Genomic DNA, 23,251 nt, shown 5'->3' with positions numbered 1-23,251 from the left:
AAAAACAATTTTCTGGGCGATATAGTAAAACATTATATTAAGAATAATTAGATATTTTATTCGTTATATCGTACAATAATTAAACAAATAATATTATATAGTCACTAGTCTATTCGATGCAGTACGAATTTGGCATTAGCCTTGTCCCTCGGCATCGGATTTTGTAGTGAATGGGGCGATACTACGTGACGGTTTTATTGAAGGGGGCGACGTTTCGTTAGAAGTTGAGAAACACTGGTTTAGAGCTTTGTGTAAAACGTTTCGGAAAATCTCCACCAAAATTGATATTGTATAGTAGAAAATACAAAATTGGCACAGAAAACTGTTCTGAGTATGCGGTTTCGACATTTGGAAAAAATGTACTTCAAAATTCAGCCGCTGTGACAAAATTTGGCGCTGCTGTCCGCTTAATATATATTTACAGTAGAGCGTCGTTTATCCGAAGGTCGGTTATCCGAAACGCCGGTTATCCGAAGGAATTCCAGTCGATAAATTTAAATTTTCGCCAGTGCTGTGGCGCTGTAATCTTTGGCTAGTCTTCGGCTACTCAAATATTTTACGTTTTCGATACTAAATTAACTTCTAAAGTATAATTTTTATTGTTTTTATATTTTATCAATATATTTATTTTGTTCGTACAAAATAAAAAAATAATTTTTAACGATGCAATAGTCTTCGTTAGGCTTATCATCGACAAAAATTCAACGCGAAGCGACACGCAACGGAGAAAAATTTCAACATGGGATAAATTCATATATTTTTCCGTACATAATTGGTTATCCGAAAAATAAGTTATCCGAACCACCCCAGTCCCCAATTGATTCGGATAAACGACGCTCTACTGTATTACACTTTATTAACTTTAATTCATTGTTAATTATCTCACCACAATTTTTATGATTTTTTAAAAAATATTTTGATGATATTGTTACTATTAATATTTAAAATTTAATTTTTAATAAAATATATATAGTTTTACATTGTTAAGAATCATTTTGGGTGAATACGACTTTTATCAATTACAAGATGTGGATAATCTTTTGGGTCCTCTTTACTTTATAACATACGTTTTCTTTGTGTTTTTTGTATTACTGGTAAGTACATATTAAACCGTACATTTTAATATAGTTTGTATAGTTTATTTTTTTATTATAAAATTTTACAATTTTAGAACATGTTTCTGGCAATTATCAATGATACTTATGCAAACGTAAAAGAAGAAATGAAATCTGAAAATACAGAATCTGGCATATTTTCATATTTAAAATTGGTAAATTAATTTTTAAATTCTTTTTATATTAAATGAAATATTTATAAATAAAATTACATTTTTTAAAATAGGTTATTAAATCTAAATTCGAATCAATAAGAAAAAAGTTGAAATCTGATGATAATAAAAAGTTAGAAAATCAACTTGACTTCGATCAAACTTATGTAGCTTTAAAGGCTCACGGATTAACGGATTTAGAAATATTATATTTATTTGAAAAATATATTATTGGTAAACGAAAATATATCGAAATTGAATTTTTAAAAAAAATAATAGATGAAACTTTTCAACATAAAAATATTATTTCAACTAATATCGAGGATACTCCATTACATACTGTTGAATATTCAGATAAGTATGTAATTATTACATATAAATTTAAATTTTTTTTTATTTATAATAAAAAGAATATATATTTGGTAAATTATTCTTATTTTTTCAGCATTTGAGAACTTCTTAAGTTATGCCTGAATTGAAAATTATTTAAAATGTCGAGTGATACTTTAATGGGCACATTTATATTGAAGTTCAAGAATTCTATTTATCTTGTCGTTCAAACTATCAATTTATAAAATGTTTTTAAAAGTGAGTTGTACTAGATATAACGTTTCTAAGAGTTTTATGTTTCACATATATGTGAGAAGTCGCAAAGATACATCTCTCCAAACTGTCATCAGAAAAAATTAGATCTGAGAATTTTTATTATTTTTAAAACTGTTTAAATTTTTCTAAATAAATTACAAGTTCAGTTTAAACTTGATGCTGAAATAAAAATAGCTTTTCGAAATTTTTACATCCTCAAAATATTATATTTACCACATGAATAAATAATTATGCTAGTTTTAATACTTAAAAGAAGTTACATAATTTATTATATATTTGTTCATATAAAACATTAATAAACATGAATTATATATATTAAAATATAAAAATAAATGTTAATTATATGAAATGGAAAGTATATAATGTTAAATGTCAGTTATATGAAACATATTTTTCATTTATATAGGCCTAAATTCTTAATTGAAATATAATAAATAAATTTCTACGATATTCAATAAATAGGCCTATATGTTATATAAGTATATATATTTATTTAATTCCTGTTTACAATATTTTTCCTTATAAATTTATTATAAAGTAAAGTCAACAATTAACTGGGATATATTTTAACATTCCTTTCCACCAACGAACCGATTGATTCAGAAAATGGTCATGTTTCAAACTGGTGTTTACAGTTTAATTTACGAATCTTAACTTTTTAATATTGTTTAATCCTAAGATATATCTCGGTTGACTCATTTTTCGATCACTCTGTATTCATTCTTTCTTAAAATGTTGAGCTATCATTCGAATATATTACCTCGAAAAAATACGGTGAGATAGATATCACATATCATATCTACCAGCCAAATGAGTTAACGTCCAAAAATATAAAAATATATCGTTCGATCGTTACAACTTTAAATATTTTAAAAGTGAACTATAGCTGTTAAATTAGAGAATTTATCGCTTTCATAAATAGGTGTACTTCGTATTAACTTATCACATAATCTTTAAGATACAAGAGATGCAAAATCTTGTAGCCTACTCACAAAATACACTGAAAGTTACAGTAGTGTTACAAGTCTTTTAAGTACTACGATAGCAAACATTAGTTTAGTACATTGAAAAACGATAAGGTTGAATATCTGGCTTTATCGGTAGATAAGAAAATCGATCCTTATTTACGATTGCTTCTATTTAAATATTCAGATAGTTCTAATTTGAAACTTTTAAGATATTATCAGACGGAAAAAAATTGATAGACTTCCTCTTATCAGTAGTGATATTGTACGGCACTTCGTACGAAAATAGTATTTGTATATCTATCGATAATGTATGTAAGGCATTTACTTAATAAAATATTGAATTGCTGTACTAGAAATTAATATAAAAGTAATTAGACACACAATATTTTAATAAAAGTACTGTATATATTTACAGCTACCACTAAACACTTAGAAGAAAATAATTGTATATAACAATGTAATTCTGTTTATTTTAAAATTAAATATTAATTGATGAAAAATATCAAGTGGTAATCAATTACATGGTATTAAATGGATGTTTTGAAATTAATGAGATTAGAAATACTGTTGAAAGGTCCCATCATAGGGATATACTAAGGTCCGTTGACCTGAATTCCTCTTGTGATAGAGCATGTGTTTTTATTTTTTTGTGTATCAAAAATACAGTTTTTAATTTTAGTTAAATTATATTATTTAAAAACAACAATTTTTAATGCTGATGTTTAAATATATCGGGGCTTAAAAAAAGATAAAGCCTGGACTTCTATCGACTTCTGAAAAACTTTGGTTATTGGTACAACTTGCAATTATGCAAATGAAATAAAAAATTGCAATTTCTTCAAATGAATGAATGTTTAGATACGTATTTAAGTGTTCCTTGATTATCATATACCATTTGACAATTAGTGGAATACATTATCACTTTTTACTCTTAAATTCCCTGATTTTTTCAGCCTTTTCCCAAAGTTTTTCTCTATATAATCCGATAAACTTTAACGGCATTAATGAGATAAACCGACATGTAACAAAATTTTATATTAGGTAAGAAGCAGATCATATTAAATAAATATAGATTATAAAAATATATCTTGGATATTTGAAATGTTATCCCGAATTATAATCCAAAAGAAAATTTTTATAAAGAAAGTAAACGTTTTTACACCTATCACATATTCCATACACATATAAGTTTGAGTTAATTTCTGTTCTAATTAAATTTACTATTAGATTTTCCTGCATTCATCATTTCAAATTATTTATTTTCAAAAGAGTAGAGTCAAAAATATGCCCAAGTTTAGATGTTGCCTAATAACGAAAAGTATATTTGCATTGGAACGTCTTAGACATGTGAGTATTTCTTCAACACACAATAAGAGCTACAAGATGAGAATACAACATGTGAAAGTTCTAGATTAAGTCTACATGGATATGTGCTATCAGATTTCTGAATTGGTACATTGCAAGTAGCAAATCAATAAAAATTCTGCATAAAACTTGGTAAAATCTTTTCTGAAATCTTAATCTGTATAAAAAAGAAGCTGATAATGACAGCCTGTGACGTACTGTACATAAGTAAACGAATAGCATAAGTATTTTAAAGACGGCCTGAATAATCAAAGGATGATCACTAGCCATGTAGATCGGGCTCACAAAGAAATGATTTTCCGAAAATGCGAACAGGATCGAAAGAGACAGCAGACAATCAACAGACGATCTGATAAAGATTTTGGGAATTTCGCTTAGTTCTGAACAATACACGTCATTCTTTACAATGACTTGAAAATGCTTTTTTCCGTCCTTACATTGTTTCGAAGAAGTTAACATGAGCTCTTGAACGATATACACTTATCATGTAGAACCATAAACTTTTACAATGACGCAAAGCGATCACCTAGTTATCGGACTTATTACTTCTAACATTATAGGGGCTAGCCCCATTGTGTCTCTCACCAATCTGCCCCCGCATTTCAATTCTGTTCTTTGTGGGCGGACATCTGTTTTTAATTGTACAATTGTTACTTTTCAGAGCGTACTCTCCTCTGTTTACTACACGCTTATTTGTACTGCATGCACCAACCTATACTTTTAGGATCTCAATCATTTGATCTCCGCCTAACGCTCTACAGTTCTCTCTTTTCCCTCCCCTTTTCTTTCCCCCACCCCATTCCCTTTCCCTATCCTTCTCTCACCCTCTCTATCACCTCCTTTCTCAGTGGCAACACCCCTGGATACGCCATTTCTTTCGCCCACTATCACTATCACTATCATGTAGAACCGAAGAAGACAGTTGCTAAAGGTACAGATATCCTAAACAGCGTAATCACTGATGATGAAAACTGGTGTTTGTTGCAGGATGTTTAAGCAACGTACAGTACCTGACCAAGTAAAGCAGCCTCCATCAAGACCAAAAAACTTTCGTCATGACAGATCCAAAAGGAAGACAATGTGTGTTGCGTTTTTTGATTGAAAGGCCTGCTGCATTAAGAGTTCGTTCGCGACAATAAACTTGTTAACAAGGAATCTTAAATTATATTCTCGATTTCAAGATAAAACAGCCCCGTTTCTAGTAAGCAAAAAGCCATCTCCATGCCCCTTGGCAACATGCTCTCCAATTAATAAATAGCTAGCAAAACACCAGTTACCTGTAATTCTACGACCTACTTATTCAATTGACTTCGTTGATTCGATTTATTTGGTTACGGCAACGCGACATGTGAGCGATCTGCCGAGGGGATGCATCCCGGAAAGATTTTTATGTAAAGCTGGCCCCTATTTTAGGTGTTAATAACTTGAAGAAAATGCAGGAAACTACACCTCGTGTATCGCGAACAAACAAACGAACATCCTCATTTATATGTATAGATTAATATATTGAATAAATAAAACAAGTTAAAAAATTATTTAATATTTGTTGTAACTAAATAAATTATATAAGGTAACGCGCAATTATTTATTGTGACATCATCACAATGCCAGGCTGCAATTTTTAATTTATTTAACTTAAATTATATGGTACATTTCAAATCAGTAGTGCCTCGCTTAGAGACGTACCGATAATTTTTTGGATACCGAGTATTTTTGTACTCAATACTTTTAGTCCTATACCGACCGATACAAGTATCGGATCTGGTATCGTTACGTTTTTCACAAGACAAGTAAGGTCTGGCCAAACTGGATTTTGTGGCCAAATCAGAAACTGAAATGGAATTTTATTTCCGGTTAAGTTAAACTTATATAAAAAATTTATTTAGTTTTGGTCATTAAGTTGAATTACATAAAATTTCATTCAACCAAATATGCTTAGATTTCTGATTACTATTTATAAAAATTCCAGTTTAGCTTTCATGGCAATATTCAAAACTGCGTGTGGCACCATCTGTCATGATATTTTATTTAAAAACTTTTTAGATTTTTAATTATTATTGTGACCCCCGGCACCGCCACGGCTATGTCAGTAATGCCCAAGTCAGTACTGACACCACTGTGACCACTACTTCTGGAAGTAAGTCTTTCGCGAGCGGTCGCAGATGAGAAAGGTCGGGTTTGGGATGGGGGAGGGAGTCGAGAGACAGCGCGCTGGAAATAACGCACTCCCCAATGCATTTAAACGTTAAATAACAACAATTTATTTGGTTAAGTTTAGAACTATGCAAGGACAAAGAATTAATGAAAGAGTTTAAACACACACACAATTTAGGCAGGCAAACTCTGTAATCTGTCCTCTTGCCTTTTATTCGGAGTCCTCCCTCTGCCACTCTAGTGTCCATCTTTGATAATGTTTACGGTTGCTCCAATCCGCGATTTTTTTCTTATTTCCTTCGTCGAGTAGTTTTTGGAACGTGTCACTCACGGAAAAAGTGATATACGTGGGAAAATTTTACGAAGTTCTTTGACTGCATTTATGAAATGCAGTCAAAGAATACTTGTCCCCTTTTTCTTTTGTCCAAATAATAATTTGGACAAAATTATTATTTGGACAATCCCTTTTTGGAATACTTCTCCCCTTTTTCTTTTGTCCAAATAATAATAATAATAATGATAAGATTGAAATAGTCGAAATTACACTAGCGTGGGTTCTCACATTACAATATGTTAAAAAGCTTACTTCTGAGGTTAGGGATGAGTTTAAAAAAAAACCTGTAAATGATAATAACGAGTGAAATCATCATTAAGTCCGACCCTACTACCCTACTGGAGATATGACACACTCCCTTTATCTTCCCACCCTGTCGACCTTTAAACACCGAAAATTAATAGCGTCAATCCCGCACATGCTGGCAAAATTTTTGACATTTTCGACAAAAACACGAGTTTTTAAGTCTCAAAGAGAGTGAACAAAGTCGTACTCTCCCACACAAACTAACATTCATACTAGAGAAAAATTTTTACACGCAATTTTGTTTGTTGTTTTTTTTTCATTTCTTGTCGTTTTAAGGTCCCCGGAGTTCAAAAATGTAAACATTTTGGGGGTTATTTTTTGACCGAACCATACTTTCCCTCTGTTATACGGTATATAACAGAGTTGGGAAAGTAATAAATATTTAGTTAAACATTATGTAGTAATTTTGTCTGTTAAACAAATTGATCCATCAGTGATGTTTAAAATGAGCTACAATTTCTATATATTTCTTTGCACTAATGTTTGTAAAATTTGATTCCAATAAAGAACTTTTAATGTAAAGACACTGTTTTATCTTTTTACCAATGATATCTTATTCGCCCCTATCCCACGTATAGTAGTACTCATAGAGCCCATTAGCAGGACTCATCTGGAGCTTCTTTTGTGTACGTAAGACATCATACGAATGTAAACTGAAGTACTGACTACCGCACTGACTTCTGAACCANGATAATAAAAGTGTATAAAAATTCTAGATATGATTTTAGGCAATATTAAAATTTCTTAACTTTATATTTTGGAAAGTAATCTTATTATTCTTCAGGTATAATACAAAAGTTTTTTAAAAAATTTTGTTTTAATTGCTGAATGTAGTTATGTGAGACATTTGCTTTAAAATTATAAGATGTAAATGAACCGTTAATGAAATTCTTTATTTATTTATTTTTTTAATTTTCTATTCTTTAGAAAAACCTAATTAGGTTAGAAGAAAATGCATTTGTGTGATTTCTTATTTGTTTATTATGATTTATTCCTTCCACTAATAAGAGACCATTACAATTAATAATTAAAAAATTTCTAAATATACATTTTCTTAAAAATTTAAAAGTTCTTAGTTCTGAAATAAAGTTGCCATCATTGTTTCGTAGTGCAGTGTTATTCCAGTCCATCAGTGTATCCATTAGTGTTTTCGTCAATAAGTACATTAACGAAATACTAATGAATACGCTGATAAATATATTTAATGCAATGACGCCATAACAATTTACTGGGACTCATGACAAATTTTAAACTCATAGTAAAGATTCAATGTGAAAGCGTGCAATATTGCCATAAAATTCATTTATTCTTGAATTGATCTTATAACTGTGAATATTATCTATTGATTTATACCGCTTGATCATAATTAAAGTTCTTCTATTCAGTGGACTCTGTAGCTACAACCGATAAGCCGATTGACACCAAAATTTGGGTACTCAGTATTCAAAGAAGAATGCGGATAAGTATTTCGGAAGAAAAATTTTAGTTTTAAAATTGTTCGCTACAGGGTAAAAGGTGCTGCAAGCAAATAAATGTGATATGCGTAGCCACATGAAATGCTACCAAAACTTGGTATAAAAATGCTATCAATAATTATGAAGCTCTTTTACGAAAATCTTGGTAATGCTGTGGCTTCTGTTCGCGAATGTTGTTGTCGTAAAAACTTACACCGCAGACCAATGGCTCTGCATGCTGTCAAGGAAATAATAACGTATCTTGAGACAAACTAGAACCTAAGGAGTTCAACCTGACAGGAGCGAAGGCTTATCACTACAGAAATCGTTGAAGACATTGCCATGGCTTATTGATTGGAGCTAAAGAGTCCTCTCTGAGTAGAACAACTGTAATTATGATCACCCGGTATTTTAGTTATAAATAATAGTTTAAATGTAAATAATTACAACATATTTTCATGTGTAGTTTGCGAACATAATATATATCTTTTCAGCTATCAATTTTGGGCATTACATTTAGTATATACAGGAATATAACTATTCATAAGAATCTTTCACAACTACTATCTAATCCTAAAGAATATCCAGATTTAGAAGATTTAGCATATTGGGAAGCACACTTTACCAATTCTGTAGCAATTACTGTTTTCTTTAGTTGGATTAAGTTTTTTAAATTTATTAGTTTTAACAAAACTATGAGACAATTATCGCATACCATTTCGAGGGTAAGTAAAATATTATATATGTTTTTATATAGCAATCAAAAGACGAGAAATAATTATTTTATTATAATATTAACTGTATAATTTTAATATCTAGTGTTGGAAAGATGTATGCAGCTTCGGTTTTATGTTCTTCATTGTGTTTTTTGCATATTCTCAATTGGGTTATATGTTGTTTGGATATTCGCTTAAAGACTATTGCAATATTGAAAATTCATTGTAAGTTGTTTTTATATAAACCGGAAGGATAATAAACTATATTATTTATAATAGGTCATGCTTTTATTGTTATAATAAATATTTTAAATACCTTTAATTAAATTCATTAAACATATGGACTTAATTAAAGGTAATTAAAATATACAGATCAGGTAACTTGCATTTCGAGATATATACATGGTGGCTATAATAAGACAAGAAGTGTTTAGAGCAGTGTTTCTCAACGGGGGCGATATCGCTCCCAATGTGGGAGTTTTTCCATGTTCAGGGGGCGATTAGTAACAATTTATATTTTGGGGGCGAAAAAAACAATTTTCTGGGCGATATAGTAAAACATTATATTAAGAATAATTAGATATTTTATTCGTTATATCGTACAATAATTAAACAAATAATATTATATAGTCACTAGTCTATTCGATGCAGTACGAATTTGGCATTAGCCTTGTCCCTCGGCATCGGATTTTGTAGTGAATGGGGCGATACTACGTGACGGTTTTATTGAAGGGGGCGACGTTTCGTTAGAAGTTGAGAAACACTGGTTTAGAGCTTTGTGTAAAACGTTTCGGAAAATCTCCACCAAAATTGATATTGTATAGTAGAAAATACAAAATTGGCACAGAAAACTGTTCTGAGTATGCGGTTTCGACATTTGGAAAAAATGTACTTCAAAATTCAGCCGCTGTGACAAAATTTGGCGCTGCTGTCCGCTTAATATATATTTACAGTAGAGCGTCGTTTATCCGAAGGTCGGTTATCCGAAACGCCGGTTATCCGAAACGCCGGTTATCCGAAGGAATTCCAGTCGATAAATTTAAATTTTCGCCAGTGCTGTGGCGCTGTAATCTTTGGCTAGTCTTCGGCTACTCAAATATTTTACGTTTTCGATACTAAATTAACTTCTAAAGTATAATTTTTATTGTTTTTATATTTTATCAATATATTTATTTTGTTCGTACAAAATAAAAAAATAATTTTTAACGATGCAATAGTCTTCGTTAGGCTTATCATCGACAAAAATTCAACGCGAAGCGACACGCAACGGAGAAAAATTTCAACATGGGATAAATTCATATATTTTTCCGTACATAATTGGTTATCCGAAAAATAAGTTATCCGAACCACCCCAGTCCCCAATTGATTCGGATAAACGACGCTCTACTGTATTACACTTTATTAACTTTAATTCATTGTTAATTATCTCACCACAATTTTTATGATTTTTTAAAAAATATTTTGATGATATTGTTACTATTAATATTTAAAATTTAATTTTTAATAAAATATATATAGTTTTACATTGTTAAGAATCATTTTGGGTGAATACGACTTTTATCAATTACAAGATGTGGATAATCTTTTGGGTCCTCTTTACTTTATAACATACGTTTTCTTTGTGTTTTTTGTATTACTGGTAAGTACATATTAAACCGTACATTTTAATATAGTTTGTATAGTTTATTTTTTTATTATAAAATTTTACAATTTTAGAACATGTTTCTGGCAATTATCAATGATACTTATGCAAACGTAAAAGAAGAAATGAAATCTGAAAATACAGAATCTGGCATATTTTCATATTTAAAATTGGTAAATTAATTTTTAAATTCTTTTTATATTAAATGAAATATTTATAAATAAAATTACATTTTTTAAAATAGGTTATTAAATCTAAATTCGAATCAATAAGAAAAAAGTTGAAATCTGATGATAATAAAAAGTTAGAAAATCAACTTGACTTCGATCAAACTTATGTAGCTTTAAAGGCTCACGGATTAACGGATTTAGAAATATTATATTTATTTGAAAAATATATTATTGGTAAACGAAAATATATCGAAATTGAATTTTTAAAAAAAATAATAGATGAAACTTTTCAACATAAAAATATTATTTCAACTAATATCGAGGATACTCCATTACATACTGTTGAATATTCAGATAAGTATGTAATTATTACATATAAATTTAAATTTTTTTTTATTTATAATAAAAAGAATATATATTTGGTAAATTATTCTTATTTTTTCAGCATTTGAGAACTTCTTAAGTTATGCCTGAATTGAAAATTATTTAAAATGTCGAGTGATACTTTAATGGGCACATTTATATTGAAGTTCAAGAATTCTATTTATCTTGTCGTTCAAACTATCAATTTATAAAATGTTTTTAAAAGTGAGTTGTACTAGATATAACGTTTCTAAGAGTTTTATGTTTCACATATATGTGAGAAGTCGCAAAGATACATCTCTCCAAACTGTCATCAGAAAAAATTAGATCTGAGAATTTTTATTATTTTTAAAACTGTTTAAATTTTTCTAAATAAATTACAAGTTCAGTTTAAACTTGATGCTGAAATAAAAATAGCTTTTCGAAATTTTTACATCCTCAAAATATTATATTTACCACATGAATAAATAATTATGCTAGTTTTAATACTTAAAAGAAGTTACATAATTTATTATATATTTGTTCATATAAAACATTAATAAACATGAATTATATATATTAAAATATAAAAATAAATGTTAATTATATGAAATGGAAAGTATATAATGTTAAATGTCAGTTATATGAAACATATTTTTCATTTATATAGGCCTAAATTCTTAATTGAAATATAATAAATAAATTTCTACGATATTCAATAAATAGGCCTATATGTTATATAAGTATATATATTTATTTAATTCCTGTTTACAATATTTTTCCTTATAAATTTATTATAAAGTAAAGTCAACAATTAACTGGGATATATTTTAACATTCCTTTCCACCAACGAACCGATTGATTCAGAAAATGGTCATGTTTCAAACTGGTGTTTACAGTTTAATTTACGAATCTTAACTTTTTAATATTGTTTAATCCTAAGATATATCTCGGTTGACTCATTTTTCGATCACTCTGTATTCATTCTTTCTTAAAATGTTGAGCTATCATTCGAATATATTACCTCGAAAAAATACGGTGAGATAGATATCACATATCATATCTACCAGCCAAATGAGTTAACGTCCAAAAATATAAAAATATATCGTTCGATCGTTACAACTTTAAATATTTTAAAAGTGAACTATAGCTGTTAAATTAGAGAATTTATCGCTTTCATAAATAGGTGTACTTCGTATTAACTTATCACATAATCTTTAAGATACAAGAGATGCAAAATCTTGTAGCCTACTCACAAAATACACTGAAAGTTACAGTAGTGTTACAAGTCTTTTAAGTACTACGATAGCAAACATTAGTTTAGTACATTGAAAAACGATAAGGTTGAATATCTGGCTTTATCGGTAGATAAGAAAATCGATCCTTATTTACGATTGCTTCTATTTAAATATTCAGATAGTTCTAATTTGAAACTTTTAAGATATTATCAGACGGAAAAAAATTGATAGACTTCCTCTTATCAGTAGTGATATTGTACGGCACTTCGTACGAAAATAGTATTTGTATATCTATCGATAATGTATGTAAGGCATTTACTTAATAAAATATTGAATTGCTGTACTAGAAATTAATATAAAAGTAATTAGACACACAATATTTTAATAAAAGTACTGTATATATTTACAGCTACCACTAAACACTTAGAAGAAAATAATTGTATATAACAATGTAATTCTGTTTATTTTAAAATTAAATATTAATTGATGAAAAATATCAAGTGGTAATCAATTACATGGTATTAAATGGATGTTTTGAAATTAATGAGATTAGAAATACTGTTGAAAGGTCCCATCATAGGGATATACTAAGGTCCGTTGACCTGAATTCCTCTTGTGATAGAGCATGTGTTTTTATTTTTTTGTGTATCAAAAATACAGTTTTTAATTTTAGTTAAATTATATTATTTAAAAACAACAATTTTTAATGCTGATGTTTAAATATATCGGGGCTTAAAAAAAGATAAAGCCTGGACTTCTATCGACTTCTGAAAAACTTTGGTTATTGGTACAACTTGCAATTATGCAAATGAAATAAAAAACTGCAATTTCTTCAAATGAATGAATGTTTAGATACGTATTTAAGTGTTCCTTGATTATCATATACCATTTGACAATTAGTGGAATACATTATCACTTTTTACTCTTAAATTCCCTGATTTTTTCAGCCTTTTCCCAAAGTTTTTCTCTATATAATCCGATAAACTTTAACGGCATTAATGAGATAAACCGACATGTAACAAAATTTTATATTAGGTAAGAAGCAGATCATATTAAATAAATATAGATTATAAAAATATATCTTGGATATTTGAAATGTTATCCCGAATTATAATCCAAAAGAAAATTTTTATAAAGAAAGTAAACGTTTTTACACCTATCACATATTCCATACACATATAAGTTTGAGTTAATTTCTGTTCTAATTAAATTTACTATTAGATTTTCCTGCATTCATCATTTCAAATTATTTATTTTCAAAAGAGTAGAGTCAAAAATATGCCCAAGTTTAGATGTTGCCTAATAACGAAAAGTATATTTGCATTGGAACGTCTTAGACATGTGAGTATTTCTTCAACACACAATAAGAGCTACAAGATGAGAATACAACATGTGAAAGTTCTAGATTAAGTCTACATGGATATGTGCTATCAGATTTCTGAATTGGTACATTGCAAGTAGCAAATCAATAAAAATTCTGCATAAAACTTGGTAAAATCTTTTCTGAAATCTTAATCTGTATAAAAAAGAAGCTGATAATGACAGCCTGTGACGTACTGTACATAAGTAAACGAATAGCATAAGTATTTTAAAGACGGCCTGAATAATCAAAGGATGATCACTAGCCATGTAGATCGGGCTCACAAAGAAATGATTTTCCGAAAATGCGAACAGGATCGAAAGAGACAGCAGACAATCAACAGACGATCTGATAAAGATTTTGGGAATTTCGCTTAGTTCTGAACAATACACGTCATTCTTTACAATGACTTGAAAATGCTTTTTTCCGTCCTTACATTGTTTCGAAGAAGTTAACATGAGCTCTTGAACGATATACACTTATCATGTAGAACCATAAACTTTTACAATGACGCAAAGCGATCACCTAGTTATCGGACTTATTACTTCTAACATTATAGGGGCTAGCCCCATTGTGTCTCTCACCAATCTGCCCCCGCATTTCAATTCTGTTCTTTGTGGGCGGACATCTGTTTTTAATTGTACAATTGTTACTTTTCAGAGCGTACTCTCCTCTGTTTACTACACGCTTATTTGTACTGCATGCACCAACCTATACTTTTAGGATCTCAATCATTTGATCTCCGCCTAACGCTCTACAGTTCTCTCTTTTCCCTCCCCTTTTCTTTCCCCCACCCCATTCCCTTTCCCTATCCTTCTCTCACCCTCTCTATCACCTCCTTTCTCAGTGGCAACACCCCTGGATACGCCATTTCTTTCGCCCACTATCACTATCACTATCATGTAGAACCGAAGAAGACAGTTGCTAAAGGTACAGATATCCTAAACAGCGTAATCACTGATGATGAAAACTGGTGTTTGTTGCAGGATGTTTAAGCAACGTACAGTACCTGACCAAGTAAAGCAGCCTCCATCAAGACCAAAAAACTTTCGTCATGACAGATCCAAAAGGAAGACAATGTGTGTTGCGTTTTTTGATTGAAAGGCCTGCTGCATTAAGAGTTCGTTCGCGACAATAAACTTGTTAACAAGGAATCTTAAATTATATTCTCGATTTCAAGATAAAACAGCCCCGTTTCTAGTAAGCAAAAAGCCATCTCCATGCCCCTTGGCAACATGCTCTCCAATTAATAAATAGCTAGCAAAACACCAGTTACCTGTAATTCTACGACCTACTTATTCAATTGACTTCGTTGATTCGATTTATTTGGTTACGGCAACGCGACATGTGAGCGATCTGCCGAGGGGATGCATCCCGGAAAGATTTTTATGTAAAGCTGGCCCCTATTTTAGGTGTTAATAACTTGAAGAAAATGCAGGAAACTACACCTCGTGTATCGCGAACAAACAAACGAACATCCTCATTTATATGTATAGATTAATATATTGAATAAATAAAACAAGTTAAAAAATTATTTAATATTTGTTGTAACTAAATAAATTATATAAGGTAACGCGCAATTATTTATTGTGACATCATCACAATGCCAGGCTGCAATTTTTAATTTATTTAACTTAAATTATATGGTACATTTCAAATCAGTAGTGCCTCGCTTAGAGACGTACCGATAATTTTTTGGATACCGAGTATTTTTGTACTCAATACTTTTAGTCCTATACCGACCGATACAAGTATCGGATCTGGTATCGTTACGTTTTTCACAAGACAAGTAAGGTCTGGCCAAACTGGATTTTGTGGCCAAATCAGAAACTGAAATGGAATTTTATTTCCGGTTAAGTTAAACTTATATAAAAAATTTATTTAGTTTTGGTCATTAAGTTGAATTACATAAAATTTCATTCAACCAAATATGCTTAGATTTCTGATTACTATTTATAAAAATTCCAGTTTAGCTTTCATGGCAATATTCAAAACTGCGTGTGGCACCATCTGTCATGATATTTTATTTAAAAACTTTTTAGATTTTTAATTATTATTGTGACCCCCGGCACCGCCACGGCTATGTCAGTAATGCCCAAGTCAGTACTGACACTACTGTGACCACTACTTCTGGAAGTAAGTCTTTCGCGAGCGGTCGCAGATGAGAAAGGTCGGGTTTGGGATGGGGGAGGGAGTCGAGAGACAGCGCGCTGGAAATAACGCACTCCCCAATGCATTTAAACGTTAAATAACAACAATTTATTTGGTTAAGTTTAGAACTATGCAAGGACAAAGAATTAATGAAAGAGTTTAAACACACACACAATTTAGGCAGGCAAACTCTGTAATCTGTCCTCTTGCCTTTTATTCGGAGTCCTCCCTCTGCCACTCTAGTGTCCATCTTTGATAATGTTTACGGTTGCTCCAATCCGCGATTTTTTTCTTATTTCCTTCGTCGAGTAGTTTTTGGAACGTGTCACTCACGGAAAAAGTGATATACGTGGGAAAATTTTACGAAGTTCTTTGACTGCATTTATGAAATGCAGTCAAAGAATACTTGTCCCCTTTTTCTTTTGTCCAAATAATAATTTGGACAAAATTATTATTTGGACAATCCCTTTTTGGAATACTTCTCCCCTTTTTCTTTTGTCCAAATAATAATAATAATAATGATAAGATTGAAATAGTCGAAATTACACTAGCGTGGGTTCTCACATTACAATATGTTAAAAAGCTTACTTCTGAGGTTAGGGATGAGTTTAAAAAAAAACCTGTAAATGATAATAACGAGTGAAATCATCATTAAGTCCGACCCTACTACCCTACTGGAGATATGACACACTCCCTTTATCTTCCCACCCTGTCGACCTTTAAACACCGAAAATTAATAGCGTCAATCCCGCACATGCTGGCAAAATTTTTGACATTTTCGACAAAAACACGAGTTTTTAAGTCTCAAAGAGAGTGAACAAAGTCGTACTCTCCCACACAAACTAACATTCATACTAGAGAAAAATTTTTACACGCAATTTTGTTTGTTGTTTTTTTTTCATTTCTTGTCGTTTTAAGGTCCCCGGAGTTCAAAAATGTAAACATTTTGGGGGTTATTTTTTGACCGAACCATACTTTCCCTCTGTTATACGGTATATAACAGAGTTGGGAAAGTAATAAATATTTAGTTAAACATTATGTAGTAATTTTGTCTGTTAAACAAATTGATCCATCAGTGATGTTTAAAATGAGCTACAATTTCTATATATTTCTTTGCACTAATGTTTGTAAAATTTGATTCCAATAAAGAACTTTTAATGTAAAGACACTGTTTTATCTTTTTACCAATGATATCTTATTCGCCCCTATCCCACGTATAGTAGTACTCATAGAGCCCATTAGCAGGACTCATCTGGAGCTTCTTTTGTGTACGTAAGACATCATACGAATGTAAACTGAAGTACTGACTACCGCACTGACTTCTGAACCAGATAGCCGGTATTTAATTCTCTGAAATAAGCAACAAAATATTAAATGCTGCCTTGGGGCCGACTCAGCCTTCATTATAATGAGATTACATTACCTTCTCAGCAGTAATACCAACTGGAAGGCGCCGCGACAGACTGAGCATTATATATTATTATCCTATTACAGAAGCATCTATCTCCTTTTGAACAATTTACTCTACAAAAGTATCTGACTGATTTTAAAATTATATGATAAGATTGTATATAATAATTTCATATATATTTTAAAATATGTAAATATAATCATTATTAAATGTTTAATAAAACAGTTAAAAGCGCACATTTTGTATAGATTTTTTAATAATTTTATTATAATTATTATTTACAATTTAATAAAATATTTTAACTGTACATTATATGTGTAGGTAGGAGTGTAGGTGTGTGTATTTTTTCCTATTTAACATTTCCGACTGATGAATATAATTTCGTTTCTTTAGATCAAGTGCTAATTATCAAATTTTTGTTTTCAACTTATAATATTTTTTTCGTAAATTATTTAAATTTTTCAAGGGTTTTATTTAATTTACAACGTAGAAAATTTATCAATTACTAGAAAGTTTCTACATTTAATTAAATTGAAGCTTCTGAAATTGGTTCGGATTTATTTATACAAATTAATATAATATACAGTTCGCATATATGCCGTATGTATGAACTCTTTCATTAACTAAACAACAAAGCTAAAACAGAATTTTAAAAAAACAAAATAATAGAAATACAAACAAAAGGTCTTGGTCTAGCTTAATCCATTCTATCAAGTTCTGAAGTTTAAAAATCACATTGCAGTATTTAATTTTGCAAAGATGACATGAAGAAAGATCAAAGTGGATCAAGAAGTAATTACATCGGAATATCAATAATCGTGGATGGACTTAATGTTGGACTTAAGACAAGGACATGAATTTATTATAAATTGTAATGAAATTCATAAGCAATTTCTTTTAATATACTTGAGTCAATGGACTACCAAATTAAAAATTATTAATACTTTCCAAATACTTTAATTTTTTAAGAAGTCAGGAATTTTGGATTCCTAAATTACGAGATGCATTTCGATACTTCATCAACTCTTGATGAGTTTTGATAAAGCCTGCGATATAGTCTACATTGAATTCTTTTTCAAAATGTATAGAAAATATAAAAATAAATATTAAAATCTAAACAAGAGATCTAGGGTATGATTCTTAGTTTAAACAACGTGTTTCATTATTTTATAGCCGATATTCTTCTTATTGTCAGCTTAAAAAACTAATTGAATAAAAATTTAACTGTTGTTAAAAAAAACACATTTTATGTTCTGAATATTGATAAATAATTAAGGAGAAAATGCCACATGAAGGGAATACAAATAATAAAACTTTACTTTTTATTCTATGCTGTTTTCGAATTGATATCGACAGTTCAAGTAAGAAAATCGTGTCATCCAAGACAATGTGTAAAAAATCCTTTATTACTATTTTCCTTTTATTCAAATAAAATTTAAACATTTAGATTTAAAGCTACTATTTTATTTAAATAAACCTTTTGTATAACTTCGATTTTACAGGCGATATAGTCTATATAACCTACTTACATATTTTAATAGAATTGCTGTTAAAATATTTAAAATCCTGTCTTAAAACTATTATTGATTTGTCTATAATTATTAAATAAACAGCGACATCAATCTCAGAATATGTTAATACAGTATTTGTAAGTTAAAATAATTTATACAGTTGTCTATTTATAAATTTGTGCAATGATAGCAATAAATTAATTAGCATGCATTTGTCTAATTTATATTTGAAGAATATCCTTACAAAAGAAGCTCTTAAATTTTTATTTTCACTAATAATTTTATTAAATTTTATTGTCTAAATTAGAATTATCAACGAATTATATGTTAAATTTATTTTATATAAAATAACATTTTTGAATAATAGTTTTACAAAATCTTTTTTCGCTTTTGAATTATTTTCAAACATGAATTCCAGATACCTTTACATTTATATAATGTTGAATATAATCTGATAAATATTTACAGAAAATATACCAATGTTTAATTTACAGTAAGCTGAACCTAAAATTATTTTCAAAATTTACTTTATTATTGACCTTATATGTAAGTTCACAAAATTAAGAAGATATAACTTCTTCAGATGACCTACTACAATTTTGATGTAGAGAGCACGCTACTCTAATCTGCACCCTTCCGTTAAATACATTATGATACATGTCTGAAATGCCCAAAAGAAGACATAAACTGTTGTATGCTGTGTTTGGAGGATCGCAAAAGTTAAAAAAAAAAAAAAATATGTTGCCAACTTATTGTGATGTGATAAAGTACTATTTGTGGGGCAAACACAAGTTGCAGGGGATATATAATGAGAAAGACCTATCAATCAAAGCGGTGATTGAAATAATAGTGAAAAAATAAAAAGATATGTGAAAAAGCATGTCGTCCTATTACATGTCACCAAAATATATGTAATAGTAATTTTACTTAATTTAATTTTTTGTTATTTTCTGTATGTACAGTACTTTAAATTTTTATTTTTTAGTTATTACATGCATATATAATCATTATTTTGTATAAATATACATATTTCAAAACATAGTTATTTTGTTTATTTATTACAACATTGTGATTTTTTTTCAAAAATTAAACTATTCCCCCCTCGATGGTTTTTAAAATTTTTATTGTGTCCTTAGTAACAAACAGGTCGCCGATCTCTGGTGTAGAATGTTCTTATTATTGTATACATTCAATATAAGTCATATTGATTATTAATTATTAAAGAATCGATATTATTTTGTAAGAATTTAAGATATTTTTAATGAATTTATTGAGAAATAAATTCTTAAAAATACATTTTGCATAAGCTTCTGAGTATTTTTTTAGAAAATCATTAATCAATTTTTTAATACTAAAAAAATAAAAGCAATTATTTTNTCATATTGATTATTAATTATTAAAGAATCGATATTATTTTGTAAGAATTTAAGATATTTTTAATGAATTTATTGAGAAAATATATTTTGCAGAAGCTTCTAAATTTTTATTCAAAAAATCCTCAACCAATTTTTCTTGATAATAAAAGCAAGGGAGAAAACAATTATTCTTGGAAAGGATGAAATGCGTGCAGTTTTAAAGTAATGCAGACTTTGCACGATAAGTTTTGTTTAATTGCACGATAAGCTTATCGTGCAATTAAACAAAACAAATTAAACAAATTTTAGATCGTATTAAACATAACTTTTAGTCATTTATTAGAGAGAGTAGCCTTGCAATTTTGAAAAAGAGGATTCACAGTTTCTTTTTCTGAATTTAATTATATTCAGAAAGATCTTAATTTACATTTAGAAGCCAAGTTACTATCAGTTTTATATACTTTTTGTATATACTCGACTTGCTTTTTGTCTGAATCCTAGTCGCAGCCAAATTTTCTATCTAGAGCCACTTTTGCTCACTAGCAACTAAAGGCTTTAATATATTTAAAAGTATACAATGTAAAGGTAAACTTAAAACTATACCTAAAGCTATACAATATAAAGATGAAAAGTAGTAAGCAACATCAGTTGCTTACTACTTACTACGCTATGAGTAGTAAGCAACATCAGTTGGTATTAACTAAACGTTTTATATATTTAAAATAATATTTTAAATATATTATACCAGGTATTAATACCTTTAGTTAATGTCAACTGATGAGGAATTGTTTTATGTTAGAAAATAGTCAGAAATACATTTTGGGTTTTTTCGTTTTCCATACTTACGTAGTCATTTTTATTGTACATTCCTTTTTTTTGCTTTTATTAAATGTTTTTACTTTGATTCCTGAGCGTTTGTGCCCATTATCATTGGTGTGATAAGCCCTCACTATCATCGACTTTACGTTTGTTGCTAATTTAATCAATTTAATTACACCAAGGGCTAGAAGGGACTCTTGTAATAATTTGATTAGCCTATATCATGTAATGCCGTCATACCTTTAGAGAAATTTCTGTCACACGTATGTCGAAAAATATTTTAAAGCAATTTTACTTTCTTGGCTGTTATGTAGACATAACAAAGGAGAGAATTGGAATGGAATTAAATTTTTGACTTTCCGGGTATTTTGTAAATGCCTACGTTTTGAATTCCACCGAAGAAACAAGTAAAAAAGAACAGAAAAAAATTCCGTGGGTGTTTGTGTGGATTGATGTCTATTTCGTTTAATATCTCAGGATGGAGTGAAGAGTAATAAACGAAATTTTTCACGGTAGCTTGTATGTAAGAGATATTGATCATTTCAAATTTTGGTGATTAAAGGTTGAGGTGGGAGATTAAAGGGGGGTCAACTGCCATATTTTGAGAGGAATCGGACTTAATAAAGATTTTACTCATTATTAGTCTTTTCAATTCTTGTTTTTCCATAAAACTCTCTCTACCCTCAAAATTAAGCGTTTTTTTGTCATTAGATAATAATTAATAATATAAAAAGTATTTTTATAACATGATCTCACAACAGAAGGAGTGCACACAATTTTATTCATGGTTAATAGTATAAATGTTATTTTTAAAATAAAACCTCTTAACAGCTGGAAAACGTGCACAAATCGTTGCTGAATTTTTATCAAGCCATACGTTCGGGCAGACTCACAATGGGAGTGAATGAAGGCTGGTAATGGAGGCTTGCGTGAATCGACTCACTCATCAAAAGTTCTGGGGTAATCCAGCAATGAAATAGTAATAATCCAGTATAATACAAATAATAATAAAGTAGTAACCAGCAACGAGTTGCGTAACTTTTTCGGCTGTTAAGAGATTTTATATAAAAAATAACTTTTATATTATTTATTGTTATAAAATGGCAAAACGATTAATTTTTAAGATAGAGGCCAGTTTCATAAAAAACTGTAAATGTTAATATCGAATAAAATATTCATTAAATCCGATCTCTCTTGAGATGTGAAAATGACCCTCCTCTACCTTCCCCATTTTGACCTTCAACCACAAAAATTTAATAGCATCAATGACCCTTACATACAAGCTACCATCAAAATTTATACAGGAGATATTAAACGAAATAGGTAGAGATTTGCAAAAACCTCGGAGAGTCAAATTTGACACTATTTTAGTACTGTTAATGGATATGTATACTTAACAGCTGGGAAAATAAAAGATGACGATTTGGCCACGATAAATGGAAAGAAATACCTAATGCATAAAATAATCAACAAAATTTGAATTTAAAATGCTTAATTAAATTTGTTATTCATAATCTCTAACAGAATAAATGCAATTTCACATTAAAGAAATAAGATTTATAAATATTTATGAACTTATTAAAACTTCAAATGAAACTTCCTTAACCGATTTTTTTAATTTAAAAATTATAATGAAATCTGTAGATTTTTCAAATAGAAAATTTCTAAAATGGAAAAAAAAACAATTAGGATAAAAATGTTAGCAATATTAAATAAAATGAATTAAATTATTTCAAATTAAAAATAAAATTATTATTTTATTTTAAGTTAATAAAATTTTCAATTTTTTAAAATTTATTTCAGTTTAAAGAACAAAAAGTATTAAAATTAATTGTTATAAAAACTTTAATAATATTAAATATAATTTTAATTAAAAATAATAACAGACTTTTAATAAAATATTTTGAATTAAAACCAAATTAATATCGTTGTTTAACTTGTTATCGTTATAACTTATAGTCTACTATATTTTAAACTTATTTTTAATAACTAATAAATTTTTAAAATAATAAATGAAAATTTTTAGAAATAACGAAGATTTACTTACTTATATAAACTTATTAATTCCATATTTTCTAAGTA

At 29.1% G+C, this 23,251-nt stretch overlaps 1 protein-coding gene across 1 annotated transcript in view; it reads left to right on the top strand.

The window, feature by feature from the left end:
• The window catches only part of LOC111621870 (polycystic kidney disease 2-like 1 protein), a gene marked incomplete at its 5' end in the record, with an annotated part of 14,009 nt that extends 2,252 nt beyond the window's left edge, over positions 1-11,757 (top strand). Inside the window, 6 exons of the mRNA XM_023364125.1 lie at positions 8,949-9,179; positions 9,274-9,395; positions 10,689-10,809; positions 10,887-10,985; positions 11,057-11,340; positions 11,428-11,757. Coding sequence (XP_023219893.1) covers positions 8,949-9,179; positions 9,274-9,395; positions 10,689-10,809; positions 10,887-10,985; positions 11,057-11,340; positions 11,428-11,434 — 864 coding nt within the window. The remainder of the gene's footprint in view (positions 1-8,948; positions 9,180-9,273; positions 9,396-10,688; positions 10,810-10,886; positions 10,986-11,056; positions 11,341-11,427) is intronic.
• Between the last annotated feature and the right edge of the window lie 11,494 nt (positions 11,758-23,251).

Source organism: Centruroides sculpturatus, unplaced genomic scaffold, assembly GCF_000671375.1.
Source record: "Centruroides sculpturatus isolate CEXI.00-Female unplaced genomic scaffold, Cexi_2.0 scaffold184, whole genome shotgun sequence".
Taxonomy (NCBI): domain Eukaryota; kingdom Metazoa; phylum Arthropoda; class Arachnida; order Scorpiones; family Buthidae; genus Centruroides; species Centruroides sculpturatus.
This window is presented reverse-complemented; position numbering and strand designations above follow the sequence as displayed.